Genomic DNA, 20755 nt, shown 5'->3' on the forward strand with positions numbered 1-20755 from the left:
CTGAGCGAGGTCCAGGAAGGGAGGCATGCTGCACGGAGTTCGGGCACGGCGCCCCGTAGGTAGCACTGTACTGTGCTGGAGCGACGGCCAGCGACGTAATCGAGATGACGAGATGGCCATGCGGCAGGTTGGCCGTCCGCGGGGCGGCGAGCCGCGTGCTAGGCGGGCGGGGGGCGTGGCGCTGGTGGTTGGGCGCCGAGGACGAGAGAAGCGTCGGGGGAGACGACGATGGCTGCAGAGGCTGCAGAGGCTGCTGACGGCGGACGCGGTCAGCAGTGCAGAACGCAGGGCAGCCCACGACCTTGGCCTGTTCGGGACACTGTTTCTGCAGCATCGTCATCGACAAGCCGCTTGCAAGTCACCGTTCACCACTTGGCGGCGTTGCTCCATCGGAAGCGACCCCTGGTCTCGCATCTGGCCGAGCCCGATACGGGGCAGCAGCGATGGATCCTCGGGGGAGGAGCCTGTCATCCCGCTTCGTGGGCAGGGCGTTGATGGGATGCCGACCTTGGGGGGAGGGTTTGACGGATGTTTCGAGGGGAGGAGTCGGGCGGACAGACCGAAGCCGGCCCAGGACACTCTGGATTCTGGACAAGGGGGACAACGACATCGGCCATTTCCTACCTCCTCGTAGTGCGAGGGAACAAGTACAGCAGTACCTCTGGCGGCCCCGAGGCGGTGCTGGCCGTGTGGTGGCCCATCTGACATGAGGAGCTGCAGTGGCCGTGAGGACAGGCGGGTGGCCACAAGTCCTCGTCGACGACCAAGACCCAAGGCGGGCTCAAGTTGTCAACCGCGGCGCAGGCTAGTGGGGTCGACCTGGGGGGGGGGGGGCGCTGGAGACTGGAGAGCGAGTGGCGCCCGGCCAGCCGGGAAGGAATATCGGGAGTTGATGGCGCGCCAGGGAAGCCAGGTTGCAGGCCGCTTGTGGGGAAGCGGGCCGACGGTGCTGATTGGGCGCGGCACAGGAAGCGCGTGGGTGTCTGCTTGACCTGGTCCTGGTCGTGGACTCGTGGCGGGTCGGCGACCAGATCAGACGTCGAATTTTGACAAGCCTGCTGACAACGTGGTGGTCACTGGTGACTCGTGATGCGGCGACCCAATGGCTGGCGACCCAGCGGCGCAAGGGTTGCTCGCTCACCTTCCATGGTACTGTACCTCATGGGAGGGGACAAGCACCTACTACCTCGTACTATACGTACGAGCTACGTTACGGGAGGACCGAGAGAGGGGACACGAGCGCGCCCTCCAATGCGCCAGCCGCGGCGGTGGATGATGAGTCTTGTGCTCCTGGATGGATAGATGGATGGATAGATGGATGGATGGGCTTCCAAGTCGTACGGCACTTGCCACTGCTTGCTTGGTGCCAAGTTGCCGACACCGCCTTCCATCGATGTCGCCGAGCCGGTGCACCCACCTCACCGCGGTGGCCGTCTCCTGTCTCTCTCAGGCCTCTCTCCAGTGCCCGGGCGGTAATAATAGGCGAGCTGTTGGCCGCACTGCACTACCTTGGGCGGGCGCTCCTGCCCAGCCTTGGGCGAGAGTTCGGTATGAAATGGAACTGGAAGGCCATCGCAGCGGCACCGCGACGACAGTAGGTGCCTACCTTGCAGTACAGTACTTACTCCGTACAGCATGTTCGTTATCCCCCCCGCTGCGCCAACACCAGCACCTATCTCTGCACGCGGCTTCCAGGGCCCCACGGGCGGCCTGCCAAACATGTGCGTCTGCTCCGTGCCAGAACCCAACAGTCCCTTCGACATCTCACCCGCCACGAATCGGGGACCACGACCACCGCCTACCAACGCTCTGTCACTTACATGCGTAGCTTGTCGCAGAGCATCGCGCCCACCGCAGCCGGCCGCGGACCTGGGTGGACGCGTCCAGACTCTGCAGGGCTTGGACTAATCACGAGCATGCACATATGCCGGCTAAATCCAGGGCGAGGACGCCTCACGAGTCACCAGCCATTCCGAGCCCGAGCCACAAGAAGGAACATCCCCCCTGAAGGTTAAACGATAAACTTTAATCTATTGTATGTACCAGCAGCTGCCCGACCCGAAAGTTTAGCAACGGCTCGCCCAAGGACTGACAGCGGCCGCGGCACCTGGCGTTCGATAGCCGCCGGCTCGTCCGTCAAACCCGGCGCACGTGTGTAGCTCCAACACGCAAGGCGCAAGACAACATCATCTGCAAGTGGGAGGCATCGGCAAAAAACCTAGTTTCCCGGTCATATTGCCCGCCCACCGTTGGCGGGCGACACGCACGAGACTGCTGCCAACACTTTGCTTTCGTGGACGTTCCCGCGCATCGGTGTGAGGTCCTGGCCCAGGGTCCAGAATCAGATGGAGCCGTGAGGGATTGTGTACGAAGCACGGAGGAGGTGAGAGTCCTGGCCGTGGCCCCGGGCCCCAACCGTAATCCACTTTCCACTCGCCCAGGATCTCAGCCTTTGCCCCTGCGTCGCGTTGGCCACGGCATGTCATGTCGGGAATGGCAACATGCCTGTCTTTGAGTGGGGCGCCTGGACCAAGCCGCAAATAGTTCTTGGCCGGTCCAGACAGAATTGCATCATGCATCGACGTCCCTTTTCTTATCCTATTCCCCATGATGATGAGCTGGACGTGGCTAGCTCGACACCCCCTCCTGTCGACGTCAAGGGCGATCAAAGGTCCAGGCCCTGCGGGCCAAGTCACGGTGCTTTGCTGCCGCCGTCGTGGCAGTTGGCAAGGGCAACACACGACGTGACGTGTGATGTGCCGCGAGAGGCCGGAACGGGGCAGAGGGGCAGGTTTGCGTGGCCGAGTAAACTGTCAACGCTAGACGATGGCTTACGAATAAAACATCTGGACGGGTCGGCGGACTTGCTAGGTGCCTTGATCTCTACCCTCATCCCTAGCAGCACGAAGAGACCGACCGTGCCACCCACCGAGGGAACACGCTGTCAGGCCACAAGGCGTCATCTTCGTCCTTGACGGGGCGTGTTGGAACTTGAGTCGCCAGCAGACTGGCAGCTCTTCTCGGCAGCAGGATCGCGTAGACATCATCCGCATCTATGATCCGTTCTTAGAGAGACGCCTGTACCCCCGCCGTATTCGCCGTAGCGGGCGCTTTCTGAAACCGGCGCGGGAGTGCCAGACGGCAACAGCCACCCCAACTACCGCACCAGGCTGCTCCCTCGGCATAGCTCGCCGGTAGGTAAGGTAGCGGCCGGCAACCGGCGGCAACGAAACCCGGCCATGGCAGAGGGCCCGCGTGAAGCGTGCTTTAATGTCGGGTCCGACAAACAAGGCAAAGAGAGCTTCAACGCCAATGCGCGATCCGCGGGCACTTGCCGATGGACTCCACGTTTCACACAAAGGACAGCGCTCTGCAATGAAAACATCTCGGGCGTCACTCGCCACCGACAAAGCTTTTTTCCGGCCTTTGTTCCTGACGCCTGGCTGACCATCTTCGTGCTGGGGGTGCCTGTAGCATGAATCTGACAGTTCACACTCCCTCTCAAAATAGAAAAGCCATCTTCTGCTTATGGCCGGTGCCATGCATGATCATGGGCTTGGCCGCAGCCGTTCCACGGCACGTGCTGTGGACTTCAATCTGCAGCGCCGTGGCGCTGGATGGGCGTCGTCTTTGTCTGGCAATTGAAGGGCTTCGGCGCAAGATCGTGGCGGGAGCGGCTCTTGACAAGCAGAGTAGGCGTTGCAGGGTTCGTCGGTCGGTGCCATGATGTGAAGACTAATCCTTCATCGATGGCCACAATCTCTACATCGGCTAGAGCAGCATCGTACCCGACTGTGCCCTGTTCTGCTGTTGTGAGCGCGCAGGTCAAACCTGGGAGTACCCCTTGAATGGACGCCACACAACCACCCTTTGGCCACGGGAGCGACTGCGAAATGTTGATGCCCCAACTGTATACCTATGGAAGCGAGCCCTAGTGACATGCTGACAGCTCAAAGACGTAAACTGGGAATGCAATGCGAATCGTTCTCGTGCGCGCGGGCGTCGGTGCCTGCAAAACAGGAGGCCTTGCCGCCTTGCGTTCCCCAGAATTGGGCATGCGTCTGGGACAAGGTAGCCAATGTTTTCGGCTACCCATGACCAGTCTCGGCCAAATTCGATGCGCTGGGCGTCCCATTCATAGCTCGCAGCTGTAGGGCCGCGGATCCACGCGGTGTTCACTCCTCGGCTGGCCGCTGACAGCGGGCCCTGGGGCGTGCCGCAGCGGCTGGGTGCGAACAGCTGCCCACAGCTGCGGCGCCAGGCAGCCGGGCTGAACACAACAACAAAGTCGACTCGGCCCTTTTCAGAACGCGCACTCGCCTCTGCCGCCCTCTCAATCTCTCACTTTCTCACCCGCAGCCACCTTTGCAAGCCCCCCTCCTTCCACCACACACACACCCCTCAAACATCCCCTTTCCCCCCTTTGCTACGCTCAAGAACTCGAGATACCGACGAGACTATTCGTTTGCGCACATCCTTTCGAGAAACAGACGGTCAACCGTCTGGATTTTCGGTCTTTCCCGCTGCCGCGGCTCAAGCTCTGTTTGGCCAGGGCCATCATCCCAAGTGTTTCTCTCGCCCATCGTCGCCAGACGAGGGAGACCCCGATGCCGTCACAGAGCCCAGAGAAGCCCCGAGACCAGCCACCCAATCTTTCGAGCGTGTCAAGACCTTCCCCTCGAAAGCACAAGGCCCACGGGTCCGGAAGTTCAAACAGAGAGCAGCTGCTGTCGCCCAAGAAGAAGCAGACCAAGCAGCCGCTGCACATTCGCATGAACCTCACGGAGACGCAGATGGACAAAATTACGGACGCGTAAGTCTACCTTGCCTCTTTACAATCCCTATTCCGTTTGATGAATCTTGGCTGAAAATCCGTCCCAGCTTCACCAACAAAGTCACTAGCAGTCCTGTCAGAGCGCGTCCGCGTGTCGACACGACGCCTACCAAGCGCATGGCCCAGTCTCAGCCAGGCTCCAGCAACCACCCGACCATGAATTACGCCTTCAGCAGCAGCGAAGAAGAGGATACTGAGTCGCGTGTCGCGTCGACGACCTTCTCCGAGCTGATGCCTCGCCCCCAGGCGGATATTTTCGCCCCCAGAGCGGACCCAAACCTGGCTGCTCGACGCCAGATGCAGCCTCCTTCTCCTATCCAGGTCAGCACCCGACGCGTTGCCGGGGCTGTTGCTTTCAACCCCGAACAGTCGATGCCAGTGTCGCCTCTTACCCCGCCTGGCCTTGAACACCGTGGCTACGTTCAAACGCGCCCTGAGAGTGAACAAGCCTCTGGATTCTATCTGGCCAGCCAGCAGGCCATGTCGACGGACCGACGGGGCACGTATGCCACTGCTTCCTCGGACGGAAACGCCAACGGCCCCGTCATCGACATGTACAATGCCTGGGCCGCCATGCGAAGCACTGGCGATTCTTTCCAGCCGCCTCCGCGTGTGGAGAGCCTGGCTCACCGACCTCGCCGCTCCAAGAGCACCTCCGAGGGCCTCAGGTCCGACTGTCTGCATCGCCCTAGCACCCTCAGCCCTCCCACTCCTCCCCCTGCGCTCCCAGCACGCATTCCTGCTGCTCAAGTCGTCGTTGCAGCAAGGGACGAGACCCTCGAGGACCAGGTCTTCTCGCCGCTGGCGCTGTATTTCTGCGGCCGCGACTTTCCAACTGTGAAGAAGGGCGAGAAGACCATGATTGGTCAGAATGGCTGGCTGGAGCGCACCGAGCGCTCGTCGCCCGAGAAGGAGAAGAAGACGCCGCAGAAGAAGGCGGGTATCCTTGAAAGTATCAAGAAGATTGCAAAAGACATGGTAAGTCAACGGGAGGAACAAGATCGAGGTGAAGTGAAAGACATGGCTAACTTGATTCTTACGCTCCAGACTGCAGAGTTCAACTCGAGCCGCAAGGCCCAGGCCCAGGTCAAAGACGCCGGACCACCATCCCAGATCGCCATCTCGCTCAGCCCACGGGAGCAGAGCCTGCTCTACTGCGAGCTCGAGTATCATCTCACCGGCGCCATTCACGACTACATCACCGATGAGCTCGAGCGAGGCCATCTTGTGGCCGACAACCTCAAGAAGATTGCGGACTTTTGGGTGTCTCAAGGACGCCCCAAGGTCGTTGGCTTCCGTTACGACCTGGAGACGCAGCTCGAGCTCGTCAACCTACACATCAATGACTTCAACTTTTACGGTCGCCGCCAGAGCAACCCCGTCGAGATCGCGGGCCTCTTGCACTGCATGAAGGTCAACGCGCGTCAGATGCGCGTCCGCACCTTCTGCCAGCCCGACTCGGTCGTCGCGAAGCAGCTCGTCGACTCGCAGTCGCTCTTCAACATGATCAACGTCTCGCGCGCGCGACAGGTCGGTCTCGCCGAGATCGCGCAGTTCTTCAAGGCCATCGTGGAGCGCGAGAGAGAGTACCGCGAAAAGAGAAGCCGCGAGGTGCGCAAGACCCGCGTCGAGCAGCCTGGACAGAGCTTCGCCAGCTCGGCATGGCCGCAGCAGCAGTACGACCGTCCCCGCCACTCGCACCAGAAGAAGTCATCGCGTGAGCACGACAACAGGGCAGGCGACCGCACCTCGTACGGAGCAAGGGAGGTGCAAGGGTATGACATGGGGTTTGAGGATCCGCTTCCTTATGCTCGCTAACTTTTCCGTGATTGCATGCAGCGACTGGACCTAGGATGCCCGATTTGAGAGCCCTCCCTCGCCATCACTGCTAACACTGAGTAAGCTCTTCCGACGAAGGACTTACATGTAATCAAGATTCAAAGAGCCAGCGACGTGTTCTGGGCTTTATGGTTTTCTTTTTGTCTTTTCATACGATTCGGTCATTACAGGGAGATTCTTTGGCAATTGGCGAGGGCGGGAAAGGAGCCCGGAGCAGAAGGGCTGCGCTCCGGGGCACTTTGATATGACGCCGTCGGACATGCGGCTTTTGTGCCACGGAGATGGCATCAAATGTTTTGCTGCGAGTGGTCACAAACGAGAACGGCCACACAAGGGCTTTGGAGAGACTGGACATGGGAGAACTGGAAACTTGTGGTAACAGTCGCGGTGAGGGATTCGATCGCGCAGACATTTGAGCCGGCTTGGGGTTTGACCAAGGCTGGATGTGATGTAAAGCTGGAGGGCGATGTTGGCAAAACAAGAACTTGTATTATAATGTCAAAAATAACTGCTTTGATCATGGCTTGGTGGCCCTCGGTTGCGTCAGAGGAACCTGCTCTCGCAGCAACCGTAACTTCGTGAAAACGTATCCAGGGTGTCCCCGTTGCGTCAAAACAACCACTCGGCGCCCATCAATCCCCCATCTTAGAAATGATCCATTTTACAGATCAGGCACAGAAATCAAAACATAGAGCCAGCAAATATTATCGCCAAATCGCAACAGTCCTCGTGTCGTCAGCAAGCTCATTAATTGTGAGTGTGGTGTGTCGTTCTTAGAATCGGTATCGGAAGCCGGCCTCCTCGTCCCTACGGCGTCTGCCTTCGCGACTCCGGCTGGATCTTCTATCGTCGTCATACACGTAATCGTAGTCGTCATCATCGTCTCGATACAGCCGACCGCGCCCGTTTCGGTGATCGAGGTCTCTCGATCTCCCCGAGTCGTAATGCGGCAAGTCCTCCTCAGGCCCGTAGCGACTCTCCCACGCAAGCTGGCGGTGTCGCCCCTTGTCCCGCGAGTCCTCGACCCTGTTCGCGATGGCATTCGCACCAAGTCCTCCAGCCACGGCACCGAGGATTGTGGACACCATGCGTGGAGCTGCTTCATCGCTATGGCGGCGCCCTCGGCCGCTCGTCTTGTGCCTGTGCTTGAAGGCCGCCTCGGACGCCTTGTTGGCCACGATTCCCCCGACCACGGCCCCGAGAATGCCTGCACCGATACCTGCGGCCGAGTGGGAAAAGTTGTCGTGCACAATGCCCCGAGCGCGGCTCATGGGATCGGGACCACGAGATCCGCCGCGCGACCGACTGCGATCGTCATCATCGAAGCCGCGGCCGCGATAGGATCGGGACGAGGAACGCGAGTTGCGAGACGACCGAGACGGGGAGCGGGGCCGGCGTACGACCGCCGAGGACGGGGGAGGCACGGACCGTGGCCGGGGGTTGTTTGGAGCCGGGACGCCGAGCGTGGCGGCGCTTTCGCGATAGTAGTCTTCATTCAGGCCGCGAGGTTGCTGTTGTGGCTGCTGTTGAGGGGGAGGAGGCGGGGGCTGATTGTTCTGATCAAATGGTCTTGCGCCGCCGCCGCCGCCGCCAGAATGATACTCGGGGGAGTAGTCGCGGTCGCGTCGCGAGCGACGGCCGCCATCCTCTGCTTCATATCTCGACATGGTCCTTGACGGCCCGTGCTAAAATTGATCGTGGGTATAGGTATTGCGAGAAACACCTCGATGCGACAATGATGGAAGACTGCGGCACAGGAAAGACGCGCGATCGTCTCAGCAGCAATGATTATGTTGGGGCTGAGTGACCTGGTCAGCCCTACGCGACGATGGTGTATATGTGGAGGGGCACAGGCAAGGGCTGGAAGGCCAGCTGACCTGAGGCGACGCCCGGATGGCACGGATTTGGAGGCGACGGGCGATGGACTATTGCTCAGCAGCCGGATCAGCGGTCTCACGAGGGGGCGAACGCAAGGCCTCGCTGCCGGTGCAACGCTAATGATGCCGGATGTAATTGAGCGAGCACACGAAGGCTGCAGACGCCCGAGCTGGGCGATAGTTGCGCGTGCGGGCGGACAGTGAGGCGGGCGGTTTATGCAGCTTGTAAGCCCGCGACGGACAGCTGAAAGCGAGTTGCTGGACGCGGAGACGTGATGATGCCAGACTGTAGCGACAGAGCGAGGTGAGACGGCGACGACGGTGGGATGCGGCGTCTGGCCGACCCATGGCGTGGTGCTGCCGCGGAGGGCTCGCAGTGATGTCACCCGTCTCGGCGAACGAGGTAATACTACGATTAGTTACGGCAGTTCTGAGGTCGTGACGGTGACGCCGAGGGTCGCATCGGGAACACCCGGTGGATCGCCAAGAAACGAATGAGGCTCGCAGCAGTGTCCAGTGACAGGGGCGAAAGAACGAGAGCAACGGGGATGGACATTGCCGCCGAGCAAACCAAGGCACTCGTAGACTCGAGCGAGTGCTGCTCTTGGCTCTCGAGTCTTCACCCCTTCAAGGTGCTGAGCCGGCAGTTCCTTCCTCAGCATCGCGAGGCGGACGTGCCTACCCTGCATGACCAAGAAGCAAGATCAGGACCCGGGTTACGGCGGAGGCAGCGAGCCCTCCTCTGTCACACATGACCTGCGACACGACAACATCCATTGATCTTCCATTGCTCTTATCGCATTCATCCCCCTGACTCGGAAGTTGTCAGGGTCCGTGCAAGGGGAGACGCGCCCCCTGTTGAAGAACGACGTCGTTCGCGTCTCGATCGATCAACAAGGTTGCGGAGTGGCGTCTGCCCTCGGGTGCTTGACAGCAAGATGGCCCGCTGGCGAGCCCGGGCGCCAGACGAAAATGGAGCCTACGACAACCGACCCTCACCAAGGGACTCAGCATCCCAGCCATGAGTTCGCACCAACCCTTGCTGACCTACCGACTGACCCCGCCGCATGTGTTCCCCGCCGTTATCGGCTGCGTGAGCTAAAAGCGACACGGACCGAACAGTCTCCCCCACCCAACCCAACGCCGGCCGCGCCCTCCAGTTCTACACCGGTTCAGAACCCGGCTCACCGGCCCGCGACGAGCGGTTGACACACAACCATTGGGGTACTTTACCCGTTCGGCGGCTCGAAAGGAGGCGGCATGTTACGGACCACGAGACCGTGGGCTCGCTCAGCTCTGCCGCCTCGGCGATTTAAAGACAGAGTGGCGTCAACACCCTGAGTTTCCCCGGCTCGTAGAGTCGGTTGACCCGCCCCGGACATCCGCCCCCCGGACATGACCTGCGGTAACCTTTTCAAGCTCACGGCCGGGGAGTGGCGGGCAACGAGGCCGCCTGCACAAGGTACAGTAGCGTCTTCAGTATGTGGGGGCCTCGTGTCTCTCCTCTCGGAAACATCTCTCTGTTCTCTGTCTCCGACCACTGTCTCTGGCCTGAAGTTTCTCAGAGCCTTCAATCAGGACCGGTGAGCTTTGGTCAGCGAGAGTTGCGACCATGAGCACATCACCACCGCTCGAAAGCGGCATCGCCTTGAGGGACGAAGACCACTTCGATCCCGACCATGATGACCACCGCGACGATTCCCTGCATGCGGACGCCGAATCGCAGAACCTCTTGTCCAACGGCACGGGCGGTGATGTCCGCCATGACCCCGACGACGGTGACGACGAGGAGCGACCTGACACCCGGGAACGGTGGGATAATCCGCCAATAAACAAGTATCGTTACTTTGCCGTCAACTTCTCGTTATTCATCCTGGGGATGCATGATGGGTGCATCGGTGTAAGTAGCGCCTGAATCCCGTCTTGTGCTGAGCTTTGCTGATTCCTTTGCAGGCCCTCTTACCATTTGTAGGTACAATCACTGTAGATGATGGCGGGAACTGATGAGATGGATGCTAATTACTGACCCGTTCTTCTCGCCAGATTGAGAAATACTACGACATCAACTACGCCGTCGTCTCGACCATGTTCCTCTCGCCGTTCCTTGGATATGTCACGGCAGCCCTGTCCAACAACTGGGTTCACTACAAGGTCGGACAGAGGGGCGTCGCATTTCTCGGCCCGACATTCCGCCTCATTGGATATATCCCCTTGGCATTCCACCCGCCGTTTGCCGTCATTCCAATTCTTTTCATGCTCGTGGGTTTTGGAAATGGAATCGAAGACAGCGCATACAATGCGTGGGTCGGCAACATGCAGCACACCAACGAGCTGCTTGGCATCATCCACGGCGCGTTCGGTCTAGGCGGCACGGTCGCACCCCTCATCGCGTCATTATTGGTGGCGAAGCTCGAGTTCCCCTGGTATACGTTTTATTACTTGATGATTGGTGCCGTCTGCGTCGAGTTCGCTTTCGGCCTCTGGGCGTTTTGGGGAGCAACAGGGGCTCTCTACCGGGAGAAGCTTCGCAAAGAGAGCGACAGCCATAGAGACGGGGTCACAACGCGCGTCGTCCTTGCTGAGCCTATTGTCTGGCTGGCGGCCATCTTCTTGCTGGCCTATGCTGGCGTTGAGGTCAGCCTCGGGGGTTGGATCCCGACGTTTATGATCGAGGTCCGCAAGGCGGATCCGTTCCTTGCCGGTGTCACGGCGACGCTCTTCTGGTTCGGCCTCAGCTTGGGCCGCATCGTGCTCGGCTTCGTCACGGGCAAAGTTGGCGAGAAATTGGCCATCACGGCGTATCTCTTGCTCTGCATTGCCCTGCAGCTGCTTTACTGGTTCATCCCAAGCATGGTGGGCGCCATGATCTTCGTCGGGCTGCTCGGCTTCTTCCTCGGCCCGCTCTTCCCGGCGACCGTCGTCGTCATGACCAAGCTGCTGCCTCAGGCGTACCACATCAGTGCCATTGGCTTTGCCTCGGCGTTGGGCGGCGGCGGCGCGACGGTGCTACCCTTTGCGGTCGGCGCCATTGCCCAGGGCCACGGCGTCCAAGTCTTGCAGCCCATTGTCCTGGTCTCTCTCATCTTCCTCGTGTACATCTGGCTATCGATCCCGAGGTCCAGAAAGACGGGAAAGACCAAAGAGGGCGGGTTCTCAATAGGCGACTACTTGAGTGGGATGTTTGGGCGCGTGGCAGGGGGGACGGAGAATTGAGCCTGGCTCTGCTGGAGTAAGGGGGGCCTGATAGAGTGACTGGCCCGAAACATTATGCGAAAAAGGAGACTGTACTTGAGGGATCGATCATGTTGACGATTCCATGAATCATGAAAGCGGACAAAGGCGTACAAATTTGTGGGTTTTAATTCATCTTTTCTGCGTGTGGTGTCCGTGATTGCTGTTTCATGGAAATCCTGACGTGAGGCTGCCGAGGGGAGTAAGATCCGACTTTCGGGGCGACTATCCCACGTCCAGGTAGACATTAGGCGGGGCACCACCACCATCCCACTAAATAATTTACCGACATCATCGGACTCCTTCTCCCGCTCAGCTCTCTCGAGCATCACCATCTGCCAGCCTGTACACACCGCGCCCAGGCAATAGTGTCCGACTTGCTCTTGCCTGCCAACCGCCCCGTGTCTTGCTCGTCACCGGCCACGCGAGGAGACGTTCGCGAGCCACGACGACGCAATGGCGCCCCCGCCGCCGCCTTCGGAGCCGTTGTCGTCCTCGACGACGCCGAGCGTCAAGATCCTCCCGCTCCGGCCCTTCCAACCCGACCTGCACGAGCGCGCCTGGGCCTCGGTACCGCACCCGACGCTCCCGCTCCTCGCGACGGCACACTCCAAGAGTGCCACCGTCTTCTCCCTCGCGACCCTCTCCTCCCACAGCTCCCTCACCGGCGGGCACACGCGGTCGGTCCGCTCCGTCGCCTGGAAGCCGGGCCTGCCGCCGCACAAGCTCTGCCTCGTCACGGGCAGCTTCGACTCCACCGCGGGGCTATGGCGCTGGGACGGCGATACGGCGGGCGAGGTCGGCCCCGCGCTCGAGATGGAGGTGACGGCCCGCAGCGCTGCCAGAAGCACTGCTGCACATGCCGGTGACGACTCAGACCGCGATGACGACGGCGACGACAACGACAGCGACCGCGGCGGCGACGGCAAGGACTGGGAGTTTACGCTCGTGCTCGAGGGCCACGACTCGGAGATCAAGTCGTGCGCCTTCTCGCCTTCGGGCGCCTACCTGGCAACGTGCTCGCGCGACAAGTCGGTCTGGATATGGGAGGACATTGGCGCGTCCGACGACGACGACGAGTGGGAGACGGTCGCGGTGCTCAACGAGCACGAGGGCGACGTCAAGGCCGTGGCGTGGTGCCCCGACGTGCCCGGGCGCAACGCCCGCCGCCGCTTCAGCCCGGATGTGCTCGCCAGCGCGAGCTACGACAACACCGTGCGCGTCTGGCGCGAGGACGGCGACGGTGAGTGGGTGTGCGTCGCAGTGCTCGAGGGCCACGACGGCACCGTCTGGGGCGTCCAGTGGGAGCCGCGGCCCAGCCACGGCCGCTTCCCCCGTCTGCTAAGTCACTCGGCCGACGGCACGATTCGCGTCTGGACGCTCAAGGACGATGAAGATGACGACGAGGGACAGAGCAGTGGTGCCCGGAGCGCGCTCGGCGGCATCCCCAACACGATGAGGAGATCGCTGCGCGAGGAGTGGACCTGCACCGCCGTCCTGCCAATGGCCCATGGCAGGGACATTTACTCGGTGGCGTGGAGCGGCGAGTCGGGCCTCGTCGCCAGCACGGGCAGCGACGGCATCGTCGCGCTGTACAAGGAGGTGGAAGAGCCGGCAGCTGTGCCAGCTCCGGACGCAGTACCCCAGGAGGGCCAGCCGGCAGCCGACGGACAGAATGGCGCGAGCCCCTCGGCCGCGTCTTGGAAGCTGGTGGCGACGCAGCCGGGTGCCCACGGCCCCTACGAGGTCAACCACGTCACCTGGTGCAGGCGGTACGATGCGGGCTCCTCCCGGAGAGGCGAGGAGGAGATGCTGGTCACGACGGGAGACGACGGCGTGGTTCGCCCCTGGGAAGTCAGGATACAGCCTGAAGATGGCAGTTAGTGACTACATAGGCGATGGAGAATGACACGAGTCTGTCCAGTATATGACCAGATGCATCTAAAACATTGGGCCGCCTTGGACTCACGCTGCCCACAACACGATTGAAAAGTTGCTGCGAGTCGTCTCAAAACCTCGCTGTTTATAAAAGCACATTATAATCCCAGATATACCTTTTACCGTACCTAAACCTCGCTATGGGGAACAAAGGGTACAGATACTACGGCTTGCCCTCACGAGAGGTTATGATACAGTTAGTTGTGCTACAAAGGAGCCCTCCACCATCACTCGGCCCAGATCCCCGCCGGAGCCCGCCCTCTAGTAGAACTCGATCTTGGCCATCTTCCTCGCCAACCTCTCCGTCTGTGACTGTCTATCTGACGCATTTCGCAAAAAATGCTGTGCGCAAGGTTGACCGTTCGCTTACTCGCCCTTGAGCTTGTCCTGCTTGACGGTGAAGGCCATCTGCAGGAAGTCCTGCTCCTCTCCTTGGTGGACGCGCTTCATGCCCGTGGCGACCGACGCGCTGGGGTTGCGGCCGGCATACATGACGTGCTTGCGGTCGTGGTACTTGGTCTGGTTCAGCAGCGTCTCGATGCGCGGCTGCGTGAAGCTCCAGGCGCCGGCGTTAAGAGGCTCCTCCTGGCACCAGACGATGGTCTTGGCATTGGGGTACATGTCGAGGTTCTCCTTGAGCTGCTGCCAAGGGAAGGGGTTCAGCTGCTCGATGCGGGTGAAGGCGACGTTGTCGATCTTGTTGTCCGCGCGGTGCTTGTGCAGGGCGGCCCAGACCTGGCCACTGCAGAGGATGACGCGCTCAACCTCCTCGGGCGCCTTGATGGCGCCGGTCTCGTGCTCGGGGTCGGGAATGATCCACTGGAAGGCAGCGTTCTCTCCGTTGAACTCTTCGATGCTGGAGCGAGCCAGAGGATGACGCAGGAGGGATTTTGAGAAGAAGATGACCAGAGCTGTGGGGTACATTATTAGCGGAGCTTACTTGTTTTCTATCGCAGAGACAACTTACGCTTGCGGAACTGGCGCTGCATCTGGCGGCGCAGCACGTGGAACAGGTTGGCAGGGGTCGTCATGTAGGCGATCTGCATGTTGCAGTCCTGGTGCTGGCGGGCAAGCTTCTCAGGAGACGGGAAGACGCGCGGGTCCTCGTTGCAAAGTTGCAGGTATCGCTCCAGGCGACCAGAGGAGTGCTCCGGGCCCTGACCGTCGTAGCCGTGAGGCAGTGACATGACGAGACCGGTTCGCTGCATCCACTTGACCTCGCCCGAGGCGATGAACTGGTCGATGATGCATTGCGCGTTGTTGGCGAAGTCACCAAACTGGGCCTCCCACATGACGAGCGCGTTGGGGGACGACAGGGAGTAACCGTACTCGAAGCCAAGAGCACCAAACTCGCTCAGGGAAGAGTTGGAAATGACAAACTTGCCCTGGTCCTTGCTGATATGCTGCAGGGGAGTGTACGTCTCCTCGGTCTCCTGGTCGTGGAAGACGGCGTGGCGCTGGGAGAAGGTGCCACGCTCGACGTCCTGGCCGGAAACACGGACGTGGTAACCCTCGGTCACCAGGGTGCCGAAAGCGAGGGCCTCAGCAGTCGGGAAGTCGATGTTCTTGCCCTCGACAACCGACTTGGTGCGGTTGTTGAGAATGCGCTTCAGGTTGCGGTGGATGTGGAAGCCCTCGGGAGCAGAGCCGATGATCTCCCCAACGTGGTCCAGCGTCTTCTGGTCGACAGCCGTCGAGTTGTGCGGCAGGACCTCGGTGGCGAGCTCCTTGGGGGACTTGAAGCCGTTCCAGGCCGACGTGGTCCACTCCTTGGAAGTGGGCTGGTAGTCCTTGGACTTGTCGAAGCTCTCCTCCAGCATGCCCCAGACCCACTGCTTGTGCTCCTCAATGTCCTCCTTGGTGAAGGTGCCATCCTGGAGCAGCTTGTTGACGTAGACATCGATCTGGGGTTCCTTGGAGTTGATGCGCTTGTACATGAGCGGCTGCGTGAACGACGGCTGGTCCGTCTCGTTGTGGCCGTGCTTGCGGTAGCAGATGAGGTCGATGACGACATCGTGCTGAAACTCGGCGCGCCAATCAGCGGCAAGCTGGCAGACGAAGTTGACAGCCTCGACGTCGTCAGCGTTAACGTGGAAGACGGGCGCGTCAATGGCCTTGGCGATGTCCGTGCAGTAAGCCGTGGAGCGAGCGAAGCGAGGGTCCGTGGTGAAGCCAATCTGGTTGTTGACAACCAGGTGGATGGTGCCACCCGTGGAGAAGGCAGGGAGCGAGTGGAATCCGAGACATTCGTAGACGACACCCTGGGCGGCGAAGGCGGCATCACCGTGGAGCAGCACGCTCATGGCAGTGCGGTGCGTCTTCTCGTCGTTGTTGTAGTGCTGGATGGCACGGGTCTTACCGAGCACAACCGGGTCCTCGGCCTCCAGATGCGACGGGTTGGCGACGAGAGAAAGCTGCACGCGCTTGCCCGAGGGCGTCGGGCGCTCAAAGTTCATGCCCAGATGGTACTTCACGTCACCAGAGCCCTCATCTTCGGCACCGCCAGTGCCGGCAAACTCGGAGAAAATTGACTCATTGGGCTTTCGCACGACGTTGGAGAGGACGTTGAGTCTACCACGATGGGGCATGCCGATGACAATGTCCTTGACGCCGTAGTCGACACTGCGATCGATGAGGGCCTTCATGCCGGGAACCAGGGTCTCGCAGCCCTCGAGACCGAAACGCTTGTCGTTGGGGTATTTCGTGGCGAGGAAAGACTCGAAGCTGGAGCTCCAGATGAGGCGGTCGAGGATCCGGCGCTTCTCATCAATGGAGTACTTGAAGGGCTGGGGCACCTCGAGGCGCTCGCGCAGCCAGTCGCACTTTTCGCGATCAGGAATGTGGATGAACTCGACGCCGTAGGCGCCGGCATAGATCTTCTCGCAGGCAGCCACGATCTCGCGCAGCGTCATCTTTTCGCGGCCATCCTTCTTGAAGCGCGGCAGGATGCCGGGTCCGAGGGTATACTCGGTGTCGAGGTCCTTCTCGCCGAAGCCGTAGTGCTCAAGGGTCAGCTCCTTGGGCTTGATGTTGCCGAAGCCAGCGGCGGTGTTGCGGATGCCAAGGGGGTCGATGTTGGCCTTGTGGTGGCCGCGGGCCTGGTAGGCGCGGACGAGCAGCTGGACCTTGAGATGGTTGGTGACGTCGGAGCCGTCCTCGAGAGCCAGGCCGCCGCCGAGACGAGGGACGCCGCCGGTCATGTTGGGAACCAGGTTCGGGGGCGGCTGGAAGGCCTGGGAGATGGGCATGTCGCCACTCTCCATGTTCTTGAAGTAGACCTGCCACGAGACGTGGACGCTCTTGGGGTCCTCCTTCCACTGCATGTACATCTCGTCAATGTAGTTGGCGGTGCTGCCAGAGAGGAAGTTGTCGCTGGGGTCGGGGGGCGAATGCGTCGCGCTCGTCGCGTAGGAACGGGCGGCGCAGACGGCCAAGGGCCTGCGGGCGGCGGCGAGCTTCCATGACGAGGTGCTGGCCGACGTGGTCGCGAGGGTGCGTTTTGACGAGACGGCCGGGCATCTGGCGCCGCGGAGCAGCTGGGAGCTGGCCCTGCAGAGCGAATTCCTCAACATGGCGAGGGATTTGGTGGCGAGCAGTCGAGGGATGGAGCTTTCGGGGACGGTGAGGGATATGGGAACGGGAAGGCGGAAAAGGTCACAGCTCGGAGAGACGACACATCCCACAGCTGTCGGGGGGGATCGCAGAGATCGCACAAATGAATGGCGGAGTAAGTCGTCGTCGTCTTTCTTCTGCGAGGAGAAGAGAGAAGAGAGAGGAGAGGCGGATGACTCTGTTGGCGAGGTGTTAATGCGAGCTGGACCAGTAGAAAGCGGAAAAGTTCGTGTATGACGGCAAATCCTGCCGCCGCCCCGGACCAGCAGGCTCCCTCTCACCGGGCCAGCGAACCAAACACTGGGACCCCCCCTCGGGCGCCCCGGGGCCACAGGAGCGTCTGGGAGAGGCCACAGAAGGGCCGCAGGGGGGGCAGGGGGCAGGTCACAGGGCCCCGGCGGCCACTCACCGCGCGCCCAGCCGAGCCAGCGAGGTCCCGGCGCCACTCCCAGCGCCCTTGTTGGGGGGCCTGCCGATTCCAGCGCGCCGGGGCAAGGGGCGCCAGGGAGGGTCTGCGACAGTGCGCGTGACACGGTGGGGCGGCCGTAGCGCGCCCGTGGCCTCCCCCGCCGGCGCACCCGTGGCCGCTGCCAGGCCGTCCTGCGCGCGCCAATTCGTACGGTACGGGTTGGGTAGGGGGAATTCACCGGTGTGCTGTGCCGCTGCATTGCCGACGCCACACGCTGCGCTGACAAGACGCGCGACGCCACACCGGCTGCGCTGCAGGCACCAGCCTCACTTCGCCGGAGAGGCACGTACTTTTTACATACTTTTTACGTGAGCCTTCCCTTGGCTGCTGGTCCTGGAAATACGTACCTTTTGAGCATCCACCAGCACTCGCTTGCTGCAAGGCGAGGCGTGCAGGTACTTTGTATCATCACGGAACACGCCTTTTGACACCTCACTTCCTCGTCATCAACCACCAGACTCGTCATTATCGCCGCCGCCACCGCATCTATTAGCCAAATCGGCAACCGAAATAAGCTATCGTCAGCAACGCTTGGCTACCCTAGGTTCTCACTATTCATCGGATACTCAGAGGATCGGAGATACATGGGAAACAAGGCCGTGTGCTGAACCTCACGTGCGCGCGCGCGGTGAACCTTGGGGATCGCGAGCTGCGGCGATGAGCACGGCAAGTGCGCAGCTATAGAAGGGAAGAGATTAATTAGCGCCACGCCCTCTCGCGTCCTCTACGGCGTCGCAATCATGGCGACCCCCGCCGGTCGCACTCTGTATAAGAAAAAGGACGGCATCCTGACCTTGACCGGCGACAACCAGACGGTTACATGGACGCCCAACTCAGGGGGGCCGCCGACGGTCTCTCTGCCCGTCGCCAGTATAACGAGTCGGTTGCCTTTCTGCCACAGACTGGTTATAGACAGCCGCTAACCTGGTGCCTCCAGACCTTCAGCAGACACCGGACAGCGCAGCCAAGGTGATGCTCAAGATCTTCGAGAAGTCGGAGAGCGGAGGCGACCCGGTCACGTATCTCTTCCACTTCCACACCTCCGAAGCCAAGACGGAAGCAAAGTCGATCAAGGATGTGCTTTCCCGACTGTTGGCAGATCTTCGCGCCAACGATGCCAGCATCCCGCGGCCCGCCGCAGCAGGGACACCGTCCGGGGCGGGCTCATCGACTCCTGTCGCAAACGGCAGCGGTAGCGCCTCCGCTTCCATGGCGTTTGCCAGCGCGGTCAATGCGCAGCCATCCTCGACTCGATGGTTTGACGACAGCCAGCTCAAAGTTGACATTGAGCTGCAGCAGTCCCTCATGAAGAAGGACCGAGCCCTCTATCAAACTTATATGGAGGCCATGGCGGCGAAGCCAGAGTCTATTTCCGGAGCGGCTTTTAACTCACAATTCTGGTCCACCCGGACAAACCTCCTGAGGGCACATGCCATCGAAATAAATCAGAAAAGGGGCGCCTACAACGTGCTTTCAACAGTCAAGCCACGCACCGTTGACGGAGAGCTCAAGCTCAATATTAGCGTCGAACAGGTGCAGATGATATTCGCACAGCATCCCCTCGTGAAGCGGATATACAATGAGAATGTTCCGAAGGTGTCAGAGGCCGAGTTTTGGTCACGGTTCTTCCTCAGCAGGCTATCGAAGAAACTGAGGGGAGAGCGTGTGAATGACAATGACCGGCCGGATGCGCTCTTCGACAAGTACGACGTGAGCGAGAATACGGAAGGCTTTCAGAGTAGGATTATGGCACAGAGCGTGCCGCACATCATCGACATCGAGGCGAACGAGGAGAACCAAGGCGGCTTCAAGTCCGGGAACGCCAAGGACGTCGAGATGCGACCGAGGAGCAACATACCCATTGTCAAGACTCTCAACAGCCTCAGTGAGAAGATCATGGCCAACGTTGCGCCGTCGGACACCCCTGTTGACGACAACCTCAGCACGTACAACGAGCTGTCGCTGAGAGATCTCCGGGGTGACGCCCAAGAGCACCGCATCATGCTCAACGTGAAGGAGCAGAACAAGTTCTTCAAGAAGCAAGACTCGGCACCGTCGACGAACGAGCGCATCTTTGCGGCGCAGGTTCCGGCGGAAGTACTGTCCCGCATGAGATCGAACGTTCGAGCCTTTGACGCCAACGGGACGACGGACCAGAGTGGTCTTCTCGCAACCGTCCAGTTTGACGACGAAAGCGACAGCGACGACGAAGAAAAGAAGCGGACCCAAGTCGGGTCACGCGCCGCCGTCAAGGCCGCCGAGAAGGAGGTCATGTCGGGCATTCTCCAACAGCGGGCTCAAAAGTACGGTCACGCCAGCGACGCAACGTCTCCCATGGGCCTGCCCGCCGGCATGGTGGACAAGTGCGCTCTCACGCACGCTACAAGCATCGAGTTCCTGCACCAGTTCTGGACGGCCTTTCTCTCGGGAGACCCAGACCGTGCTGCCGAGCTGCAGTACTTGGCCGAATCGCTGAAGCGCTCCACCGCGCGCATCACCGCCGTGGCGGACGAAGCCGAGACGGAGAGGGAAGCGATCATCCGGAAGCGCAAGCAGGAGATTCGTGACCACTTCGAGCGCACCGGAAAGAAGATTCGGTGGAAATCGGACATGGTGGGCGGTGGACGCGAGGCCGTACTGAAGATGATGAAGCCCGCGCTAGATGCCCTGGCCAAGGCGCAAGGGGACTACTCCAGGGCCCTTGCCGCCGAAGGCATCCAGATCTCGACAGAATGAAAGAGCACCGATCCTCACGCTGGATGCGGTGTCAATGGCTCTACGATGTACCAACGTACGGGCATGTCGCCAAGGGAGGGGCAGGCAAGCCCTGGGCTCTGTGATACTCATTTCGTTTGACGGGCGTAACACCAAGAATAAAGAAAATTGCCACACGGATCAGGCGTGTCGCGTTTTGGAAAGAAGAAACCTATGTACTAAAACACAACATATGAAACC

The 20755-nt window shown here is 60.7% G+C and overlaps 6 protein-coding genes across 6 annotated transcripts; 4 read left to right on the forward strand and 2 right to left on the reverse strand.

Moving 5' to 3' along the window:
- Window positions 1-4607: 4607 nt before the first annotated feature.
- Window positions 4608-6652, forward strand: PLICBS_002330 (uncharacterized protein; the record flags this gene model as incomplete). The annotated part of the gene is made up of 3 exons (XM_018321980.2): window positions 4608-4813; window positions 4882-5812; window positions 5882-6652. 3 exons carry the CDS (start codon window positions 4608-4610, stop codon window positions 6650-6652), a joined length of 1908 nt encoding a protein of 635 aa, XP_018179460.2.
- A 794-nt stretch (window positions 6653-7446) lies between these two features.
- On the reverse strand, window positions 7447-8340 carry PLICBS_002331 (uncharacterized protein; the record flags this gene model as incomplete). Its single annotated transcript, XM_018321981.2, has 1 exon — window positions 7447-8340. One exon carries the CDS (start codon window positions 8338-8340, stop codon window positions 7447-7449), a length of 894 nt encoding a protein of 297 aa, XP_018179461.2.
- A 1822-nt stretch (window positions 8341-10162) lies between these two features.
- Window positions 10163-11763, forward strand: PLICBS_002332 (uncharacterized protein; the record flags this gene model as incomplete). Its single annotated transcript, XM_018321982.2, has 3 exons — window positions 10163-10450; window positions 10504-10518; window positions 10594-11763. The coding sequence occupies 3 exons, from the start codon at window positions 10163-10165 to the stop codon at window positions 11761-11763; spliced, it is 1473 nt and encodes a 490-aa protein (XP_018179462.2).
- Window positions 11764-12237: 474 nt separating this feature from the next.
- On the forward strand, window positions 12238-13665 carry PLICBS_002333 (cytosolic iron-sulfur protein assembly protein; the record flags this gene model as incomplete). The annotated part of the gene is made up of 1 exon (XM_018321983.2): window positions 12238-13665. One exon carries the CDS (start codon window positions 12238-12240, stop codon window positions 13663-13665), a length of 1428 nt encoding a protein of 475 aa, XP_018179463.1.
- Window positions 13666-14085: 420 nt separating this feature from the next.
- Window positions 14086-17291, reverse strand: PLICBS_002334 (2-oxoglutarate dehydrogenase E1 component; the record flags this gene model as incomplete). Its single annotated transcript, XM_018321984.2, has 2 exons — window positions 14086-14630; window positions 14687-17291. 2 exons carry the CDS (start codon window positions 17289-17291, stop codon window positions 14086-14088), a joined length of 3150 nt encoding a protein of 1049 aa, XP_018179464.2.
- A 1249-nt stretch (window positions 17292-18540) lies between these two features.
- Window positions 18541-20536, forward strand: PLICBS_002335 (RNA polymerase II transcription factor B subunit 1; the record flags this gene model as incomplete). Its single annotated transcript, XM_065600001.1, has 2 exons — window positions 18541-18679; window positions 18738-20536. 2 exons carry the CDS (start codon window positions 18541-18543, stop codon window positions 20534-20536), a joined length of 1938 nt encoding a protein of 645 aa, XP_065456073.1.
- Window positions 20537-20755: the final 219 nt, after the last annotated feature.

Source organism: Purpureocillium lilacinum (assembly GCF_023168085.1).
Source record: "Purpureocillium lilacinum CBS 284.36 DNA, scaffold_2, whole genome shotgun sequence".
NCBI classification, from domain to species: Eukaryota; Fungi; Ascomycota; class Sordariomycetes; order Hypocreales; family Ophiocordycipitaceae; genus Purpureocillium; species Purpureocillium lilacinum.